Raw genomic sequence first — 19,946 nt, 5'->3', positions numbered from 1 at the left:
CTGCTGGAAGAAGGGCGGGAACTGGCTGTTTCGGTAGTTTGAGGTCTCTGAAGAGATTTCACAGCTCCTTGAGCACAGTAATCCCTGAGCACTGCGTACAAGATGGCAAATAAAATGCTACCAAGGTGTGCCCTTCTCATGAATTGGACATGCTTTTGCCGGGGGAAAAAAAGCTTATTTGACTTTTATGAGGTCAATGGTGCCATTTTATTGTTTTAGTATTCACATGTATTAGATTATGGATAGGCTGTAATATCACATTTAAATATGTACTAGGTCATAACACCCTCGGATAAACAGTATATTCTTTCATGTCATTTAGGTTTTTCTTATGGGTATAATCAAATCTAGTGTATTTGTATAGCCCTTTTTACAAGCAATGTCACAGAGGGCTTCACATACGCCCATAGAACTGCCCCTCAACCAACCTAAATCAGTACTCACTCACCTTTTAGTATACCTTCATGTGTTTTCAAGAGTTAAATCTGAAGAGGGGAAAGTTGTGTCATTGCATGAGGGTCAAAATTACATTTATTTAACCTTTTATTTAGACTACTGTATGTTACCTACTGAAGGATCAGTGTTTTCACAGCTTTTCTCCCCTTGACGCTTGCTTTTGGCCTGGTGCACAAAGAATCGTACCATAACGCTGATCTAATGGATGAAGTCACAAGGTATCCTTCTGTGTTTTCGATTATTGCACCGTTCAACAGTGGCGCAGCGATGCGTTGTGAAGTCCAGTCCACAGACTATAAATACTAATTTCTCACAAGGTGCCTTGGCCATTTCTGGCCTAACCCCAAGGAAGGAAAAAGCTGCCAAGCTGAAAGTAAATACATAGCTTTGCCTGGGTGGCTTGAAGCAGTCAAAGATTACAGCCTGCAGGTGATTCTTCCTCTGAATTCTTATCGTTTTAGAGGATCCTCCAACCATTGCAGTTTTATCAGTTAGACTCAGAAACCTCAGCAGAGCTCCAAAGGGTCTCTGTTCTTTTATCGCAGGCATGAGTTCCGTTGACCTTGCAGCAACTTAAATTCTTTATCCGAACCACAATAATCTTCTTCACAGGAAAGCACATCAGCGGAAAGATGACTAGTAGCAGGTCCCTGGGATATCGCAGACCAACCATTGCCCTTCTCCAAGACAAACACCAGACTAAAGAAGTCCTTTCACCTCATGGAGCAGAGCAAATGCAAGAAATATTTACAAAGAAAGATATTCACTTGAATACCATTTTATTGGATTGAAATGTGTGTGTATTCTTGAAGACAGTGCAGCTTCAAAGGATGGATTTTGAGTTTTTACAAGATGTAGAAATCCCATTTTTGCCAAGAATATATATTTGGTGCCTCCATACACATAGAACATGATCTCAAAGTCACGTGTTGGTTTTTCTCTTGGCTTTGGTGTAAGCCTGTCACAGGGTCTACCACCTTTTAGTTTTTTTTCTCTCTCTTCAATTCTCTTCCCCCGCCACAAATCCAAGAGCTTTGTCACTCCACTGCCTTTTCCACCACCATCCCCTTTTCTCCTCCCTCCCTCAACCACCATTCCATCCTTCTCTTCACTAGCTCCAATCCTTCGTCCTCCTCCTTTTCCTCCCTCCTCCACCATCCCCTTCTCCCCTCTCCTCTGTCTCTCCACCCATTTCTTCCCCATCTCCATCTTTCCGTTGGATTGTCTGTCTCTGTCACCAACCAACCTGTCGTGTTCCCTCTCTTTCTCACTCTATCTCTCTCTCTCCTCCTCCTCCTCTTGTTGCTCTAATATCCCTCCCTCACTTTATTCTCTTCCTTCCAGTGCACAACTCTAGGAATCAACGACTGGTTTCCATGGAAATGGAACAGCTCCAGGTACTCAGTCCTGTGCCTGTGGATCCCTCTACCTGCCTCTCTCCAGTCAAAGTAGTGTGCTCTTACCTGCGGGATGCTGCTTAAGGTTTTCACGATCCCTATTGTCAAAAACATCAAACTGCCACCTGATGCTGTCAACTGCCACACTTCCAAACATTCCTCTGTCGTGTTTTTGAATAGAAATACAGCATTATACATGCGGTATACAACATCGATATCATACTGACTCAGACAAGGGATTTCTCTCTCCCTTCCCCTCTTTCTGGTTTCTCCCCGTTCTCTTTTACTATATCCATCTGTCCTTAACACAGTCCTGGTTTCTCTCTCTCTCTCTCTCTCTCTCTCTCTCTCTCTCTCTCTCTCTCTCTCTCTCTCTCTCTCTCTCTCTCTCTCTCTCTCTCTCTCTCTCTCTCTCTCTCTCTCTCTCTCTCTCTCTCTCTCTCTCTCTCTCTCTCTCTCTCTGTCTCTCTCTCTATCTCTCTCTCTTTCTCTCTCTCTCCCTCTCTCTCTCTCTCTCTCTTTCTCCCTCTCAAACGCTTAGCTCGGAAGATTGATCCGGTTTATTTATAGGATGACAGATGGGCTAATTATAATAAACTAAGAAGGATGGCGTTCCTTTCGCAAACAGTTGACTTTATTATCTGCTGGAATGGGAACGGCAAACAGTAGCTTCTACATCACCTCAGACGCTTGACCTTGTGGAACAAAGGTTGCTGTGCATGATAATTAGTTTCTCAGTGGACAGCTAGTCTGTATGTGTGTGTGTGTGCGTGTGTGCATGCACGTGCATGAGTGTGTGGAGAGGGGAGGGGGCAAACTTCATCACATTCATCAGCCCTCTGGATGCAAGTTCCAGGCAAATTAATCAAATGTTGTAATTGCAAGAGTGTTTCAGGAAGGTCTTGGTTATCCTGGGGTCCAAGAAAAGCAGGAAGAGAATGAAGATAGAGAGATAAAGAGCTGATGAGGCACATAACTGGAGACCCTCAGGCAGGAAGGAGATACCAGCCTCTTAGGAGATCAAATGAAGCATTTGTCTGTCAAGAGGAAAATTAGGTTATTGAATCCGTCATTTGAAATGACGCATCAGTTGGTCAATTAACTAACTCACAGCATGTGAATCAGCCATCAAGTATTTAGTTGGCAGCCAGACCGGAGGTCTCGATAATATTGATGTTTTTTTGTGAAATTTCATTTATGAATGGAATTACACATCTTCACACACACACACACACACACACACACACACACACACACACACACACACACACACACACACATCTAAACATTTGCATAGAGAAGAATAGTTCATTCAATTTCAACATCTTGAAATGAATCCCCACGTGTGTGCATTGTTGTCCACAATGTGACGACTTTGTCCGCTGTATTAAACATGAATATATTAGCTTTTAAGTCTACACTCACAATGTTATTCTAACCTCTATAGCTGTCAGCAGAGGAGGAGTCATCTCCCTTGATAGTTTTGCTGGAGTTTGACATGAACTTCTTGTCTGCCTGAGCATTCTCCATGCAGGGCTGATGGTTACAGATTTCCCTCGTGAGTTCTTAATAAAGGTTGGAGGCCTGGGCGAGGCCTTGGAAGAACTCCCAGATTGCATCTGCAGATGCAGGCTTGTGTTCTGTCAGACGGGTGAGATTGATACCCCGGCCATTCAGAGGGTAATATCGGCCAAGTCGGGAACAAGTGAACCATGAATCCATCTAGCGGCTCGTAGTTGTGGAGCTGTGTTGGAAGTGTATGGCGCACCAGTTGGGCTTCCACTATCCTCCACCAAATAGGAGACGGGTGCAACATTAGCTGCTGTGTGCTGGTTGGCTGGAGGGGTGTGGGTCATCCCAGAAGTACTTCGTGTTTAGAGTTTCTATTAGATGTTTGCTCCGGCATACAGCTGTTTTTTTTTTTATCCGGCTGGTGTTTAAATAGCCCCAGCATGGCTCAGGCTCTGCTCAGCTACATGGTCGATGCTGTGTTATTCTACAGCAGAGGTTGTGGGTTTTTAATGCTGTATTTATAATGATATTTTTGTTTTCAGCATATTTTTTTACATGCCATGTTCTTGGCGATTTAATGTATAATTTGATTATTATACGAACGTTTTTTTTGTAGTTGTGACTCAATGTTCCCCTTTCGTTATAGACCTACTGAATCATCTTAATCAAATTGAGCATAACAGCCTAGTTTTACTCATATCGAGGCAGACAACAACAATAAACAATGGGAAACCAAATGTTCATCATCGTCTTGATTTAATTGGGTCAGAGAAAGAACGTTGCAATTGTTGAGAATTTCATTTGTTTATGAAAAATGCTGGTGTTTTGCCCTGCTAGCTCTGATTAGGAAAGTGTCACATGCATGTCTCATACTAGTGCCCTCGATATACAGTAATAATTATTTGATGCTGGGTTATACTGAACAAAAATTACATGGGGAGTGCATTTCATGGCAGGGACGTTCTTCTCTTACTCTCTTATTTTTTTTAAACGTCAGACAACTGTCTCCCTCCGTTTGGCTGCGATATCAAGACAGCATATTTCCCTTTTTGATTCGAGTGACTTGTGCGCGTGCTTTTCAAGGCGGGAAGCCTACTGGATAATTGCAATTACAAGCAAACAAACAAACAAAACATACCTTTATTTTAAACAGTGGGCTAGGGCTGCGTGGAATGCATTTTTCACAAATAAATTGAGTAAACATTTGTTAGGAAACAACCGCGGTAGCACTAAAGACCTATTATCAGACGTTTCACAACACACCAGAACGCAATCAAGGTCACGTCTGAATGATGGTGCCCTGCAATTTCAGGTAAGATCTGGTTTTATTGATAACACTGCTGCCATGCAGTGAATGTAAACTATTCTGCACTTGGAAAAGCATATCTTGAATGTTTTTGCGCTGCTGTCGTGCAGTTAGTTTGGGATGTTAGCTAGTGTAGTCTACTTGGTTAAATTAAATAGGAGGCCTATAGGCTATTGGCTACAGAATGACGTGAGTCAGTTGATGTCCTACTACCAATAATATTTTGTTTTGGTTATTAATTGAATTTCGAAAAAAAGTGAAAGTTACACACAAGCACACACAAGTAGGCTTTTATTTTACCAATATCCAATGTACCAATGTAACATTCATTTATTTCTAATTAAGGCAGGTTTGATCCTCTACAGTTTTCAGCCCAAGCGTTGTAGACCCAGGTCTTGAAAATGTGTGGCGTCAGTCACCTCACATTTGATCTTCATCATTGATCCATGCTTTCAACAAGATTCTGCTCGTAACCTGCAATATTCCTTACATTGCCCTAGCTGACAAGAGCACTATGTAGGCCTATTTCGTCCTGAATAAACTTGATTCATAGAGTTGAATATGCTAAGATCTGTGCTAGACCTTTCTAAGGCCTGTCGGTTTTGTTGTGCATTCAGAGAAATATTAGAGTTCCATATGGACAAATTTCTATATTTGATTTATTTTTCTTGTATCTGACAGGTTGAAGGCCTCACATTGTGGACACTAGGATAATACATTACAGCAGTTATGCCATAAATGATTGTGCTAATTGTGGATAATCTGGGGGTGATGCTAATCGCTGCTGTGTTTGACTATGATAACACAGGCTTCGCTTCTTTCATGCTGATTTCATGCTTCCATCCTCTCTTTATCACTCATTGCCTTTAATTGGGGAAGAAACACCATTCGGTTCTATAACTCCATGGGGGGGTTTATGAGTGAACATTATTATGTTCAATAACGTTCCTCTTGCTCTCATTAAGCTTCAGTGGGCATGCCCTTCACTTCAGTAGTCTTTTGAAGATATCCACACAGTCCTCAGTTGTAATTGTACATCATGCCCACAGTACCTCATTCAACCCTATACCCAGTCATTACTATGACAATCACACTGTGTTGACCGAAGCAACGGCACATTACCTCAATTCTCAGTTGCATCATGGCCATAATGCCTTTTTAAACCCTATTCTGCAGTCGCTACAGTGTAACTGTGTTAACCAAAGCCGCAGGCCATTCCGCGCGTGTCATTTCCCTGGCTCTCTGCAGAGCAGCACAGGTTGTTGTTGTAGAGCCCTTTGTAAACTCTCCTCTGCTTGTCCTTGTGTATAGGTCTACAGAACACACTCCCAGCACAGTCTCCTCTGCATCGCAAGCTTCCCCAGGCGCCGGCCATTCTAGAGGCTTGTCAACAGTTCCAACATGCCCGCTCATTTTCACCGCGCAGCACGTCTCGAGGCGGAATTTCACTTTTGTTTACATGATGAAGTCCCCTGCCAGGCCGAGGGGGACACCATTCCTGCTGTCGCCTCGGCCTTAATCAGTCACAGGCCAGAAAAAAATAATAATAATGCAATTTATATGAAAACTGGAGGGTTCACGTTTGTAAAGTTCGTCTTTGTTCAGGGTGTGTTGGCTATTTGCATATTTAGTATGAATAATAACTTTATTTTTATAGACAGTAGTGGGATATCTATCTTTATGTTATGATGGCAGGGTTTATTATATTTTAGTTGTAGGGTAAGTTGTGTAACTTGTGTTGAAGGTCATGGCCGTGAAACAGTGTGAAGCGTCCAAGTCTACAAGCAAACATTATGGTCCAGTGACCAGCAGTCTTCTTGTTGCTGTCATCGATAAAACTGAAACTAATTAGACTGGAGACGGGAGAGGCTCAGGAATATGTGGCTCGAATCAAATGGACTGTTTTAGACGTAAAGTGAGAAGCAGGGCTTATATCTGCTCCAATTTCAGTGCTGTCACTTTTATTTAGGCTTCCATTCCCTTTATCTTGATTCCTTTATTTTGCTTTAATGGAACTTGGACATAACAAGTTAGTCTTCAACATCAGTCACTTCAATTAAGAAAGTGTGTGCCCGTGTGTGCCTGTGTATGTGTTAGTGGGGTATTGGGTATTCAGCAACATTTGAAAGCCCGTAGATAAAGGAGAGAAAAAGCATATAAAACAAGAGTGTAATTACCACCCTCCCTTCAAGTCCTTTGTTCCGAGGCAGTTCAAATAACATCACACCACGTCACACCTAATCCAATAATTGCAATTACAACGACAATTTCATTACTCTATCGCCTAGCGTTCCTTCCTTCAATTTTGTTCTCTTTTTCCTCACAAGGTTACGACAGTGTGCATGTCGACTTTTTTTTCTTCTTCCCCCTTCTTCCTCGCGAACCAAGGTCGGGCTCGACACGGAGTCTCTTGTCGTCTCGTAGAGAGATTTGGAGCGCTGTTGTGGCCATCTGCAGAGCGCCTTGTCACAATTCCTTCCCTCTGTCATAGATCTGGCCTCCCACAGATGTCTGCCGCCCTCCTTTCTCTCTCCCACACAGCAATCAGAGACCACTACAAGGTCTTCTGGGTAGTGGGAGGGGGTGGGGGGGGGGGGTGGGGGGCGGCAATCTGACAGCTACAGCAATGAAAAGAAAGAGGCGGAGAAAGAAGTGGGTTTAAAAGTCTAGGTGTGTGTGTGTGTGTGTGCGCGCGGTCAAAGGGACTTCCGCATGATAATATATTCGACGGCCGTTAGAATGTTGCAGCCTTCACGAGTGATCCCAGCGTCGGTGGCCAATCACCACGTGCAAACGGCTCCTCGCTCTGTGTCACAACTGTTTTAGGTGTGCTCCCTTGATTCGTTATTTTCATGCGGAGTGGCATGTTATGACACTCTATTAAAAACACATTATTTTAATCTGGCCTTGCAGCTCCTGTATCTGAAATTGACCTGCACTTTTAATCCTCTCTATTCTCTCTTCAATGAAATGGAAAAACTATTATCTGCTACTATAGGCCTGTTTCACATGAACCTCATTGGTTCCTCAGTCCTGCCTGGGGACACAAGCAGGCCGGCCTTGACGTCTGTAAACATCCAGGATACAAAGTGCTCCACGTGGCCTTGTATTTTACCAACACGTAATACAATAACCCTACCAATGGACTCTCGCCATGCGACTTGTTCTCGTTTGTCCACCGCTGATGGTGCAGAAGTAAACACAGCATTGAAACGTGACCCCCGGTTGCCATGGAGTTACAGTCCTCCACTCCTATGTTCAGGGAGGAAGTGAGCCCATCTTAGGAGACCTCATTAGAATGCTCCATATTGATTTGTCGGGATTAATGCTTTTTTGAAAAAGTGTTTCATTCTATCTTCCTACTGACGGGTAGAGATGCTATTTTCCCCCCTGGTTCACCCCCTCAGGGTCACGAAGGGCCAGATAAAGACCTGGAAACATGCTCTGCCCTCAGTACCAACGCTCCACATAGCAGTGATCAAACAATGCTCCAGTAGGTAGCCGAAGAGTAGATACACAGAGATCGATGTGTAGTCTGTGTCACATCTGAGGACGGAATTCCTCCTCTGTGGGTTTTTATAATGATCCCGCCGTTCTGCTTTGATAAGTTGTTAAAATTGACAAGATGGCCACTTGACCGCTGAGCCACCTGAGTCTTCAGAGGGGCTCTGAGTCCTGACAGCAGAGGAAGTGTTTATCTAAGGGCCCGACAGCCCTCCTGTAACGGACATTCTGGATGGTCACTGTCAAATTAGATTTATAAATAGATTTTGGCTCGATGCTGGCAGCGCCCCATTGGTTGGTCCTCCAGACCTGGCTGGAATCTGCCATCTGTTTATGGATGTTAGTGAGGTCTGCCCCAGCTGACAGGCCGGAGAGAAGGCAAAGCCAGGGATCATTCTGGAAGTACAAAGCGGCTAAATCTATATGTGATACAAACAGAACTATTGAATTTAGTTATGGCTAACACGGAAAAACAATTAGTAAACAAAATACAATTTTGCTTAAATGACGTGTGGTTAAAAGAATATTAATTCACTGATCTTTCTGTAAAATCAGGCATATGTTTTCGACAAATATTCCAAAACCTTTCTATAAATATCTGTTTAGCGAAGTCTCAAATGTTCTTGTGTCTGCCCTTTTGTCCGTCTACTTTGCATTCGTTGCTCTCCACTTCATTTGCGATTCATGGTAGTACATTGAAGCCCTCTGAAAGGCATTACTCAGGTTCACTGCTGCGCTGCACCCAAAGGTCAGGATGTTTATCTCCTTCTCAAGTGTATTGGAGCTGTCTGGTTCCAGTGTGGCTGTGTGGAGCAGAGCAGGGGGCCGGGGCCGGGGCCGGGGCCGGGCTGCACCTTCACTTCATCACAGCAGACATCTCCATCCATCCCCCCAGCTCACCAATAACACGTTAGCAGGAGCACAGGTTTCAATACTGATCAGTCACAGCCTCTTTTCGCTTCATTCATCATCAGTTCTTTCCCTCCTATTTCTCTTTTTCCCCTCACTCGTTTCTCCCCTACGTTTCCCTCTCCCCTCCATCCATCCTCCTTCACGCTCCACTTCTCTCTGTTTTCCTACAATCTCTTCCTCCATGTCCTTCTTTCTGGTCTCTGTTTCCTCTGGCTCGCCCTCCACACACACACACACACATTACACACACACACACACTTCCACTTCCCTGTGCCTGGTATTATTTTTGGAGCTAAAAGTGTTACCGGATGCTGGAGATCTGGCTCTGTAATTGCCTGGGCCATGCATGACTGCAGCCAGACCTTGCTCTCCTTCTCCTACCATGAGTCACAGCTTCATTATTATTAATTAAGGTGGATGAATACTTAAGGCCAGCAGAGTATATCAGGAATTGTGCAGCTCAGGAATTATTGAACAAAAAAAGGAATTTCATGTTTTCTTTTGAGTCTGTTTCACAGACTTGGCTGATTTGAATTGATTTTGTGACTCCTCACAGATCACACAGTGAATCTCCCTGGATGTTTATCGTAAGGAAGGCACTTTGGACAGTATGTCTCAAATGATGGTGTCATATAGGCTGATGTTACTTGGCCAAAAGATTTTTGCATCGACACCAAACCCTGATCTCTTGAGACTGAAGTGTTTACTGTTAGACCAAGGGGTGAAGATTTGGTCACACAGATAAGCAGATGTTAGTCTTATCTCCATGCCTTGCGTTTCATGCTAATCCTCCCACTGGTTGTTTTGAATGATTAGCCTGTCTGCGTTGTAAACATTGACCCTTGTAAAGCCCCACAAACAAGATTACCCAAACAAATAGCTGGTTGAAACGACACTTAGATATGTGCAGCGGAGTGTGCGGATAAAAACCAAACAGCTGGAATCTCCTCTCCGTGAACTTAATTAGATTACCTTTTTTGGCGCGGGACACTCTGCCGTCATCCAATTAAAGGAGCTTTTTTTTTTTTTATCAGACTGACCCTGAGCAGTGAAGTGTGTGCACATTTACAGTCTCTTGCGAAATGACATGCAGTTCAGGTCCATCTGTAGTAAACACTAACTGCCTTTCAGACTTCTGAGTGTCTCTTTTTAATTAAAATCTAATCACTTTCATGATTAATTTCACATAGCTTTCACCCTTGCAAAGTTCTTAAGCCGATCTGTAGCACTGCAACTCATTTAGAAATGAAGTAAAAGTCACATGCAATTCGTATAGGGTAGTGTTGTTGTGGGAAATTTCATATCACAAACCACACAAACGGATGAATTCAATACATTTAATCGTTGATTAATCATTGCACATTGGTTTAGTGCAGACTGATATTCACTCAATGTAAAGCTTTAGAAAATACAATCTCAGTCATTTTTCTGACTGTTGTGATTCTGAGCTCTTTCACGTTGGTTGTAAATGAAAGTATATGACTGACTCCTGAAAGACCATCCTGAAACTCTTTTTTTTTGATAATTCTGTAAAGTAAACATTGAGACAGGGCAGCAATACTGGTCCACATCATATATATATATTCATACATTTTTAGGTAGTGTGCTTTGACTGTAATACATTTACATTAGCTTTTGAAGATCTTCATTTTATGAATCAGATAAAGATATTTAGATAGAATTGGCCACACTGTTGGCATCAACCAACTGTTGCCACGAGACCTGTCACATTCTAGCTTGAAGCTCCTTGAATTGGCACCACAGCTGGCAGACACGCCATCGTTCCTGTTATGACATGATTATTTTTTTGTGTATTTTCTTTTGTGCATGCGTCATATTGCACGTACATGAACATTACTGTCCCTTTAGAAAGAGTTAAACAGCTTTACAATACATAACATCTCTCCCAAATTAAAAAAATAGTTGGAATCCACTGTACACAATACCAAAAACACTGTGCTCTTGCGCCTAAGTGTGTTTAGTGCTGAGTGCCCTTCCCAGGTCCACGCCTCCGCCCCCGTTTGGCGCACCGTCATTACGGTCTCTCTCCGTGAAAACGCCGGTGTCTGTACCGGCCGTTCCTCTCCTTGGCCAGGTTGATGCAGGCGTTGTGTTTGTTGCTCTGCAGGTGGTTCCAGTACTTCACCAGCTCGTTGGGCTGGAACTGGTGCGAGGTGATCAGGTGGCTGTACTTGCAGCTGGAGTACGACACCCGCCAGTGGTTGAACAGGAACTCGTTGGGCGGCGGCGTGGGGTCGACGCGCAGCTTGGCCAGGCAGATACCCACGTACACGTCCTCCAGGTGCAGCCGGCGGATCCCCAGCGACGCCTGGTAGATGAGCTCCGCCATGTCCCCGGAGAACACGTAGCCCGTCCCCGAGCAGAAGATGGGGTAGCGCTCGCTGGGGTACAGCTCCAGGGGCATGTACCACTTGCTGTCCTTGTTGCGGTTGGGCGCGTAGCCCCGCATCAGGTAGCCCGTGAAGTACCTCTGCCGTGGGGGAAGCTCCGGTTTCAGGAGCTTCTGGATGAGATACTCGGTGTTGACGAACATGTCGCTGTCCGTCTTCATGACGTAGCGGGCGCGCGGGCAGTGGCTGGCCACCCAGTTCATGCCCATCAGGGTTTTGATGGTGAGGTTGTAGTAGGTGTCCTGGTAGTCCTGCTGGATGATGTCGTGGTGCAGACGGCTCTCCTCTTCGATGGTGCTCTGGGTGTAGCTGTCCGAGGCGCGGCCCAGCCCCAGGAGGAAGAGCCGCACGAAGGCCAGGCCCGGTGCCACGCTCTCGTTCCCCCACGTCTGCCGGATGGCGTCGCGGGCGCCCGCCTGGCCCGGTTCGGCGGCGATGAGGAGGACGAGGAACGGCGGGCCGTCTCGGCACTTCAGCGGCTCGTTGAGGATGTAGCGGTACGGCCGCGCATTCAGCCGCCCTCCCACTCCCATCTCTCGCTGTAAACTGTTGTTGGCGCTCATAGAGTTCTCCAGGCCCGTCTCGCCCCCGCCCGCCGCCTCGGCCTGCTGGGAGCTGAGGTTGAGCAAGGGCTTGGGCACCATGTAGCCCGGATCCCTCCACAGGCTGCGGAGGGAGGCGCTCTGGTTGGCCTCGGCCCGGGGGCTGCGCAGACCCCTGACGGTGTAGGCGAGGGGGTTGTCCCTGGGGCCCGCCCGCCCCGGGAGCCAGTCCTGGTGGCTGAAGAAGAGGAAGAGGGTGAAGAGGAGCGCGAGGGACAGGAGCCCGGCCACGTGCGTCCGGAACAGCGAGCGCTTCACCGTCCAGGTCATCTTGATGGGACAGCAGTGGCGCCGTCTCCACTGCATGGTGGAGCTCTGGGTAGCAGAGTGCTGATGCTGCTCGGGAAGGGCCGGCCACGACGGTCACATCTGATCACGTCAAACATGTGTTTGTCAACAGCCAAAGGGGTTCTCGGAGCTGACACGCGGCCGGATGCGAGCCCCCCTTGGTGGAGCTGGGATAAATCGTGGGCCCCCTGGTGGAGCTTGGATAAATCGTGGGCCCCCTGGTGGAGCTTGGATAAATCGTGGGCCCCCTGGTGGAGCTGGGGCCCCCTGTTGGAACTGGGAGAAATCGTGGGCCCCCTGCAGGAGCTGGAACAATGCGTGGGGCCTCCTGGTGGAGCAAGAACCAACACGTGGGCCCCCTGGTGCAGCAGCGCAGGTCAGAGGAGATTTTCTCGAGGCTCTTGGCAGAGCTAGGAGAGGGATGAGTCTCTGGCCATAGAGTCTGCTTCCAGGCTCTTCTCTGGTTCTGCACTCAACTCCAGTCTCATGCTCTGGGGCTGGATTTCTTCAAAGCAGCCGAGCAGTTCAGTTCTCAGTGGATTGTATGTCTTATCTGTGGGGGGAAAGAGAACAGAAAAAAAAGGCTTGGCAAATATTCAGGACTCACTGCAGTCTCTGGCGTTGAGCCATGTGTCAATTGTTGGAGTTTGAGAGATTGGAACTGATCGACCTGAAGAAGAGTGAAGTGTTTGTAGAAATCATTCATGTTCGTTTTTAAGCATGTTTTGTTTTGTTTTCTATGGACAAGTCATTTAGAAACTCTTAATGATGCAATATTTGGCCTCGGCTCTCTTTGCAGCATGTCTACTAGTGAAGGATATCATTACTGCGGTTCAAACAGAAGAGAGAACAGCCCTACTTCAATGAAACACAACATCAAATAGGAAGATGTATAATAATTCCTTTGCCAACACGTTTACAATACGGTGTGGTATTTAGAGATTCCAGTTGGGTGAACTATTTTCAAATCCTCCAGTGTAGACAAGCACGCCTGTGCACTATTTGATGTTGAATGTAAACCGAGAATAAAACATAATAAGGACAAAATAAATGAAGCATGTATCTAAAATAAACAATCCTATTAATGGAAGCTCTCAAACTGGGAGACGATGGGTAGTGCAGGATGGTGGCAGGTGGAAGGGGATGGTGGAAAGTGTAGAGTAGGCCGTGGTGGAGGGTGATGGAGGGTGGTGGAGGGTGGTGGGGGGTGGTGGGGGGTGGTGGAGGGTGGTGGAGGGTGGTGGGGGGTGGTGGAGGGTGGTGGGGGGTGGTGGAGGGTGGTGGGGGGTGATGGAGGGTGGTGGGGGGTGGTGGAGGGTGGTGGGGGGTGGTGGAGGGTGGTGGGGGGTGGTGGAGGTGGAGGGTGATGGAGGGTAGTGGGGGGTGGTGGAGGGTGGAGGAGGGTGGTGGAGGGTGGTAGAGGTGGAGGGTAGTAGAGGGTGGTGGAGGGTGATGGAGGGTAGTGGAGTTGGAGGGTGGTGGAGGGAGGTGCAGGTGGTGGGTGATGGAGGGTAGTGGAGGGTGGTGGAGGGTACTGGAGGGTGGTGGAGGTGGAGGGTGATGGAGGGTAGTGGAGGGTGGTGGAGGTGGAGGGTGATGGAGGGTAGTGGAGGGTGGTGTAGGTGGAGGGTGATGGAGGGTAGTGGAGGTGGAGGGTGGTGGAGGTGGTGGGTGATGGAGGTGGAGGGTGAACGTGTTAAAGCCCCTGCATGTGGACACCCGGGCCAGATGCCTGGGGTGGAAATGTAAATCGCAGGTTTGCACAACATGGCGCTGGCTAACGATTCCAGGAGGCGCTGGTTCGAGTCTGTGCCACCTGCCCCCCCCCCCCCCCCCCTTTCCCCCTCTCCCCTGCTGCGCGCCTTCTCAGCAAAGGAAGAGATGCATCTGTCAAAATGAATTTTCAGGTTCCAGCAAACAGTGCTGCTGGGGCCTCGGCCGGCCTCTGGCGATAACAGCCTTCACCCGCCATTCACCTTCCACCTCCGGCTTATCAAGGCAGCGCCTGCTCCCTTCAGAGGCCCCCTTGGCAGCTTCATTTCCTGTACACAGACCCACGCCCACACAAACTCTCATGCATGCACACACACACACACATGCATGTGCACACACACACACCATCCTCTCTGTCTTACTTTCAATTCCTCTCTTTATCTGGGCGTAAACACACTCGCATTGTGAGAGGAGGTGTTGCGCACAGACTTTCACAATACTGAACGCGCTGGCTGGAAACAAGCAGGTTTTATCCGCCCAGAGTAGGAACACAAATGTGTTCCCTTTTATATTATCGGTTGGGGATTTTTGCGGCGTGACACACAACGCCGTGTGCCATTTTCACTGTTGATGCCGAGGCAGATCGAGGGAGGGAGCGAACTGCTCTCGCACTCTGTCCAATTTTCATTTTCTGTGAGTGTTTGCTCATTCGTCACGACAACTGGATAGGAGCACGCTAACCTTTTCAGCAGAATGTGCTTACCCGGCATAGGCAATTACAGCAGAATGAGAGAGGCCAAGGCCGGGTTTGCTTTAAAGGTTAACACACTTTACATCAGAGCAAATCCAAAGCTTGAAAGGTTTCTGTTGTCCATATATGAGGATCTAATTATCAGAATTCTAGCACCAGTACACAACCACACACACACACACAAACACATTTTCTGGGGGTTGGAAGTGTTTGTGGGGGGTAGCTTGTCGACAGGACGTTATGTGGTGGAATGACACTGTTGTTGACTGGATGCTATGCGGTGGAACCACACTGTTGTTGACTGGATGCTATGCGGTGGAACCACACTGTTGTTGACTGGATGCTATGCGGTGGAACCACACTGTTGTTGACTGGATGCTATGCGGTGGAACCACACTGTTGTTGACTGGATGTTATGCGGTGGAACCACACTGTTGTTGACTGGATGCTATGCAGGTGGAACCACACTGTTGTTGACTGGATGCTATGCGGTTGGAACCACACTGTTGTTGACTGGATGCTATGCGGTGGAACCACACTGTTGTTGACTGGATGCTATGCGGTTGGAACCCCACTGTTTGTTGACTCATGAAATGACAGTTCTGCAGCCATGGCGGAATCCTGGCGGAATCCTTCTTGACGAACGTGTCCCTTCATTAATTTGGTTCCTTGCCTCCCATCAATGTCAGTTCCTCACCAAACCAATTAGCGACTGGAACGCTAATTGATGCCCCTGTGGCCCCTTAGCGGTCAGAGGTTACATGATCAAAGACTCCGGAGTGTGACATGTACTGCAGCTGGTATCATCAGTAGTCGGATCCTTTTTACTGTGAAATCCAGATGAACTATAATCAAGCCCCGGTGAATGGTGTTGAAAGTGCCAAGCCGAACCTCATTACTACATATGTTGAGTGAATGACCTAAAACACTCTTGTTTTGTTTTTATAGTATCGTCACACTATTCTCATAGTGTCTCAAACTAGATAAAACATAGACCTGAATGATTAAAGAAATCAAATCTTGTGAATAGCACAAGAGGAGGTGTCTAAAATGTGTGGCAGGCCAAACATAAGCTACAGTAGCACTTTCTCTCTGCTGCCATATTCAGAGAGAGCCTCCACTCAAGATATAGCGTGTGTTTACGCAAGCTCACGTTTTGTCTGCTCTCGTAGGCAGGCTTACGGTTCAGAGAAACAACTTATGACTTGTTTGGAGTGCAAAAGTATTTCGTAAACAAAATCCTTTCTCCGTGCTCCGCCTGTCAACAAGATGAGTCATGTCAGGACAAAGGTCGAAAAAGACAAGAACCAAGAAGATATCTGAGAAGATGTTGAAGACCTCCAGTCAACTGTCTCAACAAAGGGGCCACGAGACGGGACAGCGCTCCTCGTCTCTTTAAACAACCGTTCTGGATTACCTCTGTCACCTTGGAAACGCTCAGATGTCACGTCGACAGCGAGATGTGCATTGCTCAGGGGTGGAGCCTTTGACAGATCCAAGAGATTGCAGGTTCAAAACCCCCCTGTAGGTTGCTTTGGATAAAAGTAAATTAAAGAAATGCGTCATCGTAGATAACGTGTTTCATAATGTGTAAACACAGGCAGAGCTGTAAAAATGCTTCTGTCTTTGAAAGGTGTACAGTGACACCAGCACTGAAACTTGGCTGAACTCAAAGCTGATAAGTCACCTCGCCAAACATGCCTTGGTCCCTAAGAATAGCTTTTATGATTTCACTCTTTCCCTCTCTCTCCATCCCATGGCCATATACGCCTCTCAGAACTCCACACCGGCCCAAGTTAACCAATTAGAAGGTTGCCGGTTCAATTCCTGGCCATGCTAAATTACATTATGTCCCTGGGCAAGGCACTTCAACCTACTTGCCTCGGGGGAATGTCCCTGTACTCACTGTAAGTCGCTCTGGATAAGAGCGTCTGCTAAATTACTAAATGTAAATGTAAGTCTGCCTCTCTTCACTTCTGTGCTTGTGCTGCCGTCATACGAAACCCGTCTGAGGAATGATTTTGGTTTTATGAAAGCTTAGCTTGTCTGTCCCTAAACCCAACACTCCAAAATCATCTTCAAGGCTTTGGTTTTAATCTGTTGTGCTTATAAATAAACCTTCTGCCAGTCTTTCTTTTTCTTTTTTCCCCCCGTAAAGCTGCACGCCGGAAGCAGGAAATATCATGAGTGGGCCTGCCTGCACTGAAAACATCAGACCCTTCAGCGTTTCCTCTAGGATTTTTTTTAGCAGTGGGGGCAGGTCTGTCCGAACCCCCCCCCCCCCCCTCCCCGCCAAAATAAAGTTCTAACCCTATACTTCGGAGCAGGTTAATGTCATGATATAATAGCTACTATAATAATGCACATATTTTCGCCCTATTTTCCCTGAAGTTATAAGGTTAGGCTACTTAAAGAAACCTTCCACTCAAAGTATGTTCTAAATGGCATAAATGCTGTCAATTAATAATTGACGTAACAACCTATTGTAAATGGTCAGTAGCCTAGTCTATCGATTAAAGTACTCAGTAGCATGTACGCTGTCTGCTTCATTTGATCTTGATAGGCTAAGCATTCTGTAGCAAATAACCCCACTATTTATTAATTAAAACTACTTCAGCATAATAATGCACCTAAAATACAAACGGAGCAAGGGCAGCAATCGCTATCGAATCAATAGACATGTGCAATTTAGCTAGCAGGGGAAGAATACAAACAACGAAATTCACCAATTAACTTAATTTAAATTTGCAAGAACTATACAGTAATACAATAACAGGCTTAAATGAACTGACAACATAAGTTATACGACTTGCAGTTCTCAAGGACGCACACACGTGTCCGTGCTATTCTCCGACATGCACTCTAACAATCACTGCTGAAAGACGGCCTTTTGTACAGTCCTATTTCTGATACCGTGGCGGCAGAAATGTAGCTGTGGCGGGCCGCCACGCCAAAATCAACATAGAGTAAACACTGCCCTTATTAGACTAGTACTCAGCATTATTCGAGCCCGTACCCTATTTTCCATTTTTAGCCAGTTCCGACTTTTTGCTATTCAGCTCGTCTGAAACATGGGAAGTGTTGAGGGCATTCAGCCGGCGGTTACATTAAATTCTCGGAACTCGCTGGTAAACACACCCCGGGGTCGTCCTCCAGACAATCTCCCCCATTCTCAGTGTTTCTATGGCTCTCTGTTAAAGGCCGGCTTGTCCAGTGTATCTGTGTGGATAATCTAGAAGGTTGTGGGTGGGAAGGGGGGGGGGGGGGGGGTGTACTGGCAAACCAGGCTGTTTGTTCACTTCTCCGTCCCAGCACTGGGGAGATCTCAGGGGGGGGTACCTGAGCTCTCGGCCACGTCAGCCTGCCTCACTGTTCTCCCACGGCTCGTGTGTTTTTACCTCTCCTCTCCGATCCAACCTCTCGGATTGTTCTGCGCCGCAGCAAGCGTCCGTCCGTGAAACTCTCCTCACTGGTGATCCTGGTCACCCTGCGCTATATAAGGGTGCCTCGCTGGCTGGGGTGTCTGCAGGTTAACCCCCCCCCCCCCCCCCTTAGGATACAGCTGTGCGTAACCCATGAGAAGGTCTTAAAGTTGAATCGTCCCGGGTGGAGACTCACCGGCTGACGCGGAAAAAACAAACTGGTGCGTTTGAAATGTCCACCTCAGCAATTAGCCTTCCCCCCCCCCCCCCCCCCCGAGCTTCTTGGCGAAAGTGCAAACTGTGATGGACGGGTGGAAGCAGATGAAAGCGCCGCTCGCTGATCCGCTTGATCAATCTAATTCACCCGCCTCGACGAGGAAAGCATTTGATCAGGCCGATACTGTTTTGAACACGTCCAAGATTCACCCCCCCCCCCCCCGGTAAAGCAGGAGACAGGCAAGCCTTGGGCGTGCAGTAGAGGATGGATGGATGGGGGGGGGGGGGGGTGATGGAGGGAGGTAAGGGGGGAGATGTAGGGGGGGGGGGGGGAGGAGGGAATGAATGAATGATGAGAGTGAGGGAGGTGAGCGCTAAAGCCGACGACTCGCACAGTGCATACCTCCTTGGCGTCTGGCGGGGCGGACTGTGCAAACGCTGGTGCCGTCTGTCGGCACACCATCACCGCCTCCGAGATCTGGGCTAATGTCCTGGTCCACCCTCCCTCCCCTGCCACCCGCCAACCCCCTCCCCCCCCCTCCCCCCTCCTCGTCTAATCACACAGCACACATTTCCCTCACTTTGGCTCCGGGTAGATCTCGGTTGGCGTGCCCTCCTCCCATCTGGGGTCCACAGCAGTCATGTCCGACTCAGTTTGCTTTGGCCTTCAGCTTTGGGTTTTGCTCTTCACCTCCTCCTCCTCTTCCCCTCCTCTCCTGACAGTCTCTGTTGAAGCACTACTAGCCCCTCTCTCTCTCTCTCTTTCTCTCTCTCTCTCTCTCTCTGCCCTGTCGCCCGCCCCTACTGTCCGCGCGTGTCTTTTAATCCAGAAGGGAAATGAGGAAGCTTCACGGTGTGCTTGGCGATCCCTGGTTCCGGGCTCATCTGTTGTCGGGCTGGATGTGGATCTCTGGAGCGTGCAGACAGGAGCAGCTCTGGTGCATCCACTAGCCCCTCATGTTGCTAGGCAAGCTGATGAGAGGAGGGAAAAAAGCAAGCCCCCCCTGACAGAAAGAAAAAATTGAGAAAATTAAAAAACAAACAAAGGAAAAAGCCATCAGCTCATGTTTTCTGTGACTGGCGGCAGCACCGTTTAATCCCGACTTCCTGAGGAATGAAAAAAAAATCACCCTTCGTCTTTTTTCCCCTCTCTCTCTCTCTCTCTCTCCCTCTCTTTCTCTCTCTCTGTTCGCTGCCTCTCTGCTCGCTACGGCTGGGCTCTGTTGTTCTCCTGGGGAGAGAAGCAGCTGCTGAAATGTGGAGGCAGGCTGACAGGAACCGCTATACTGACGGAGCTCTCTGACGTCACCGCATACTTAGCAGGGGATCCCACGTGACCTCTTTTTAGTTTCGCTCCCCCCCCCCCCTCCCCTCCTCCCTCTTGACGCCCCTCCCCCAGCCCCCTCTCTCTCTCTCTGGCAGGAAAACACGGTTTAACTGTGTGTGCGCTGGTGTG

At 47.5% G+C, this 19,946-nt stretch overlaps 1 protein-coding gene across 3 annotated transcripts; it reads right to left on the bottom strand.

Annotated features, from left to right (window-relative positions):
- Positions 1-10,410: 10,410 nt before the first annotated feature.
- b3galt2 (UDP-Gal:betaGlcNAc beta 1,3-galactosyltransferase, polypeptide 2) lies at positions 10,411-19,745 on the bottom strand. 3 transcript variants are annotated; one of them, XM_084693021.1, is made up of 2 exons: positions 19,072-19,745; positions 10,411-12,941 (listed from the first exon to the last, which is right to left on the bottom strand). In XM_084693021.1, exon 2 carries the CDS (start codon positions 12,404-12,406, stop codon positions 11,123-11,125), a length of 1,284 nt encoding a protein of 427 aa, XP_084549147.1. In that variant the 5' UTR covers positions 12,407-12,941; positions 19,072-19,745; the 3' UTR covers positions 10,411-11,122. The 3 variants fall into 3 exon arrangements, with proteins under 3 accessions (XP_084549147.1, XP_084549148.1, XP_084549149.1); XM_084693022.1 differs by lacking the exon at positions 19,072-19,745 and adding an exon at positions 18,894-18,991; XM_084693023.1 differs by lacking the exon at positions 19,072-19,745 and adding an exon at positions 18,251-18,361.
- Between the last annotated feature and the right edge of the window lie 201 nt (positions 19,746-19,946).

This window comes from Hypomesus nipponensis, chromosome 26, assembly GCF_054491055.1.
Source record: "Hypomesus nipponensis isolate SF chromosome 26, ASM5449105v1, whole genome shotgun sequence".
NCBI lineage: Eukaryota > Metazoa > Chordata > Actinopteri > Osmeriformes > Osmeridae > Hypomesus > Hypomesus nipponensis.
The sequence above is the reverse complement of the archived record's forward strand: the minus strand, read 5'-3'. Positions and strand labels throughout refer to the sequence as shown.

Bases quoted from the DNA above. Each gene is read 5' to 3' on its own strand.
- b3galt2 (XM_084693021.1), bottom strand. From the start codon at position 12,406: ATGCAGTGGAGACGGCGCCACTGCTGTCCCATCAAGATGACCTGGACG.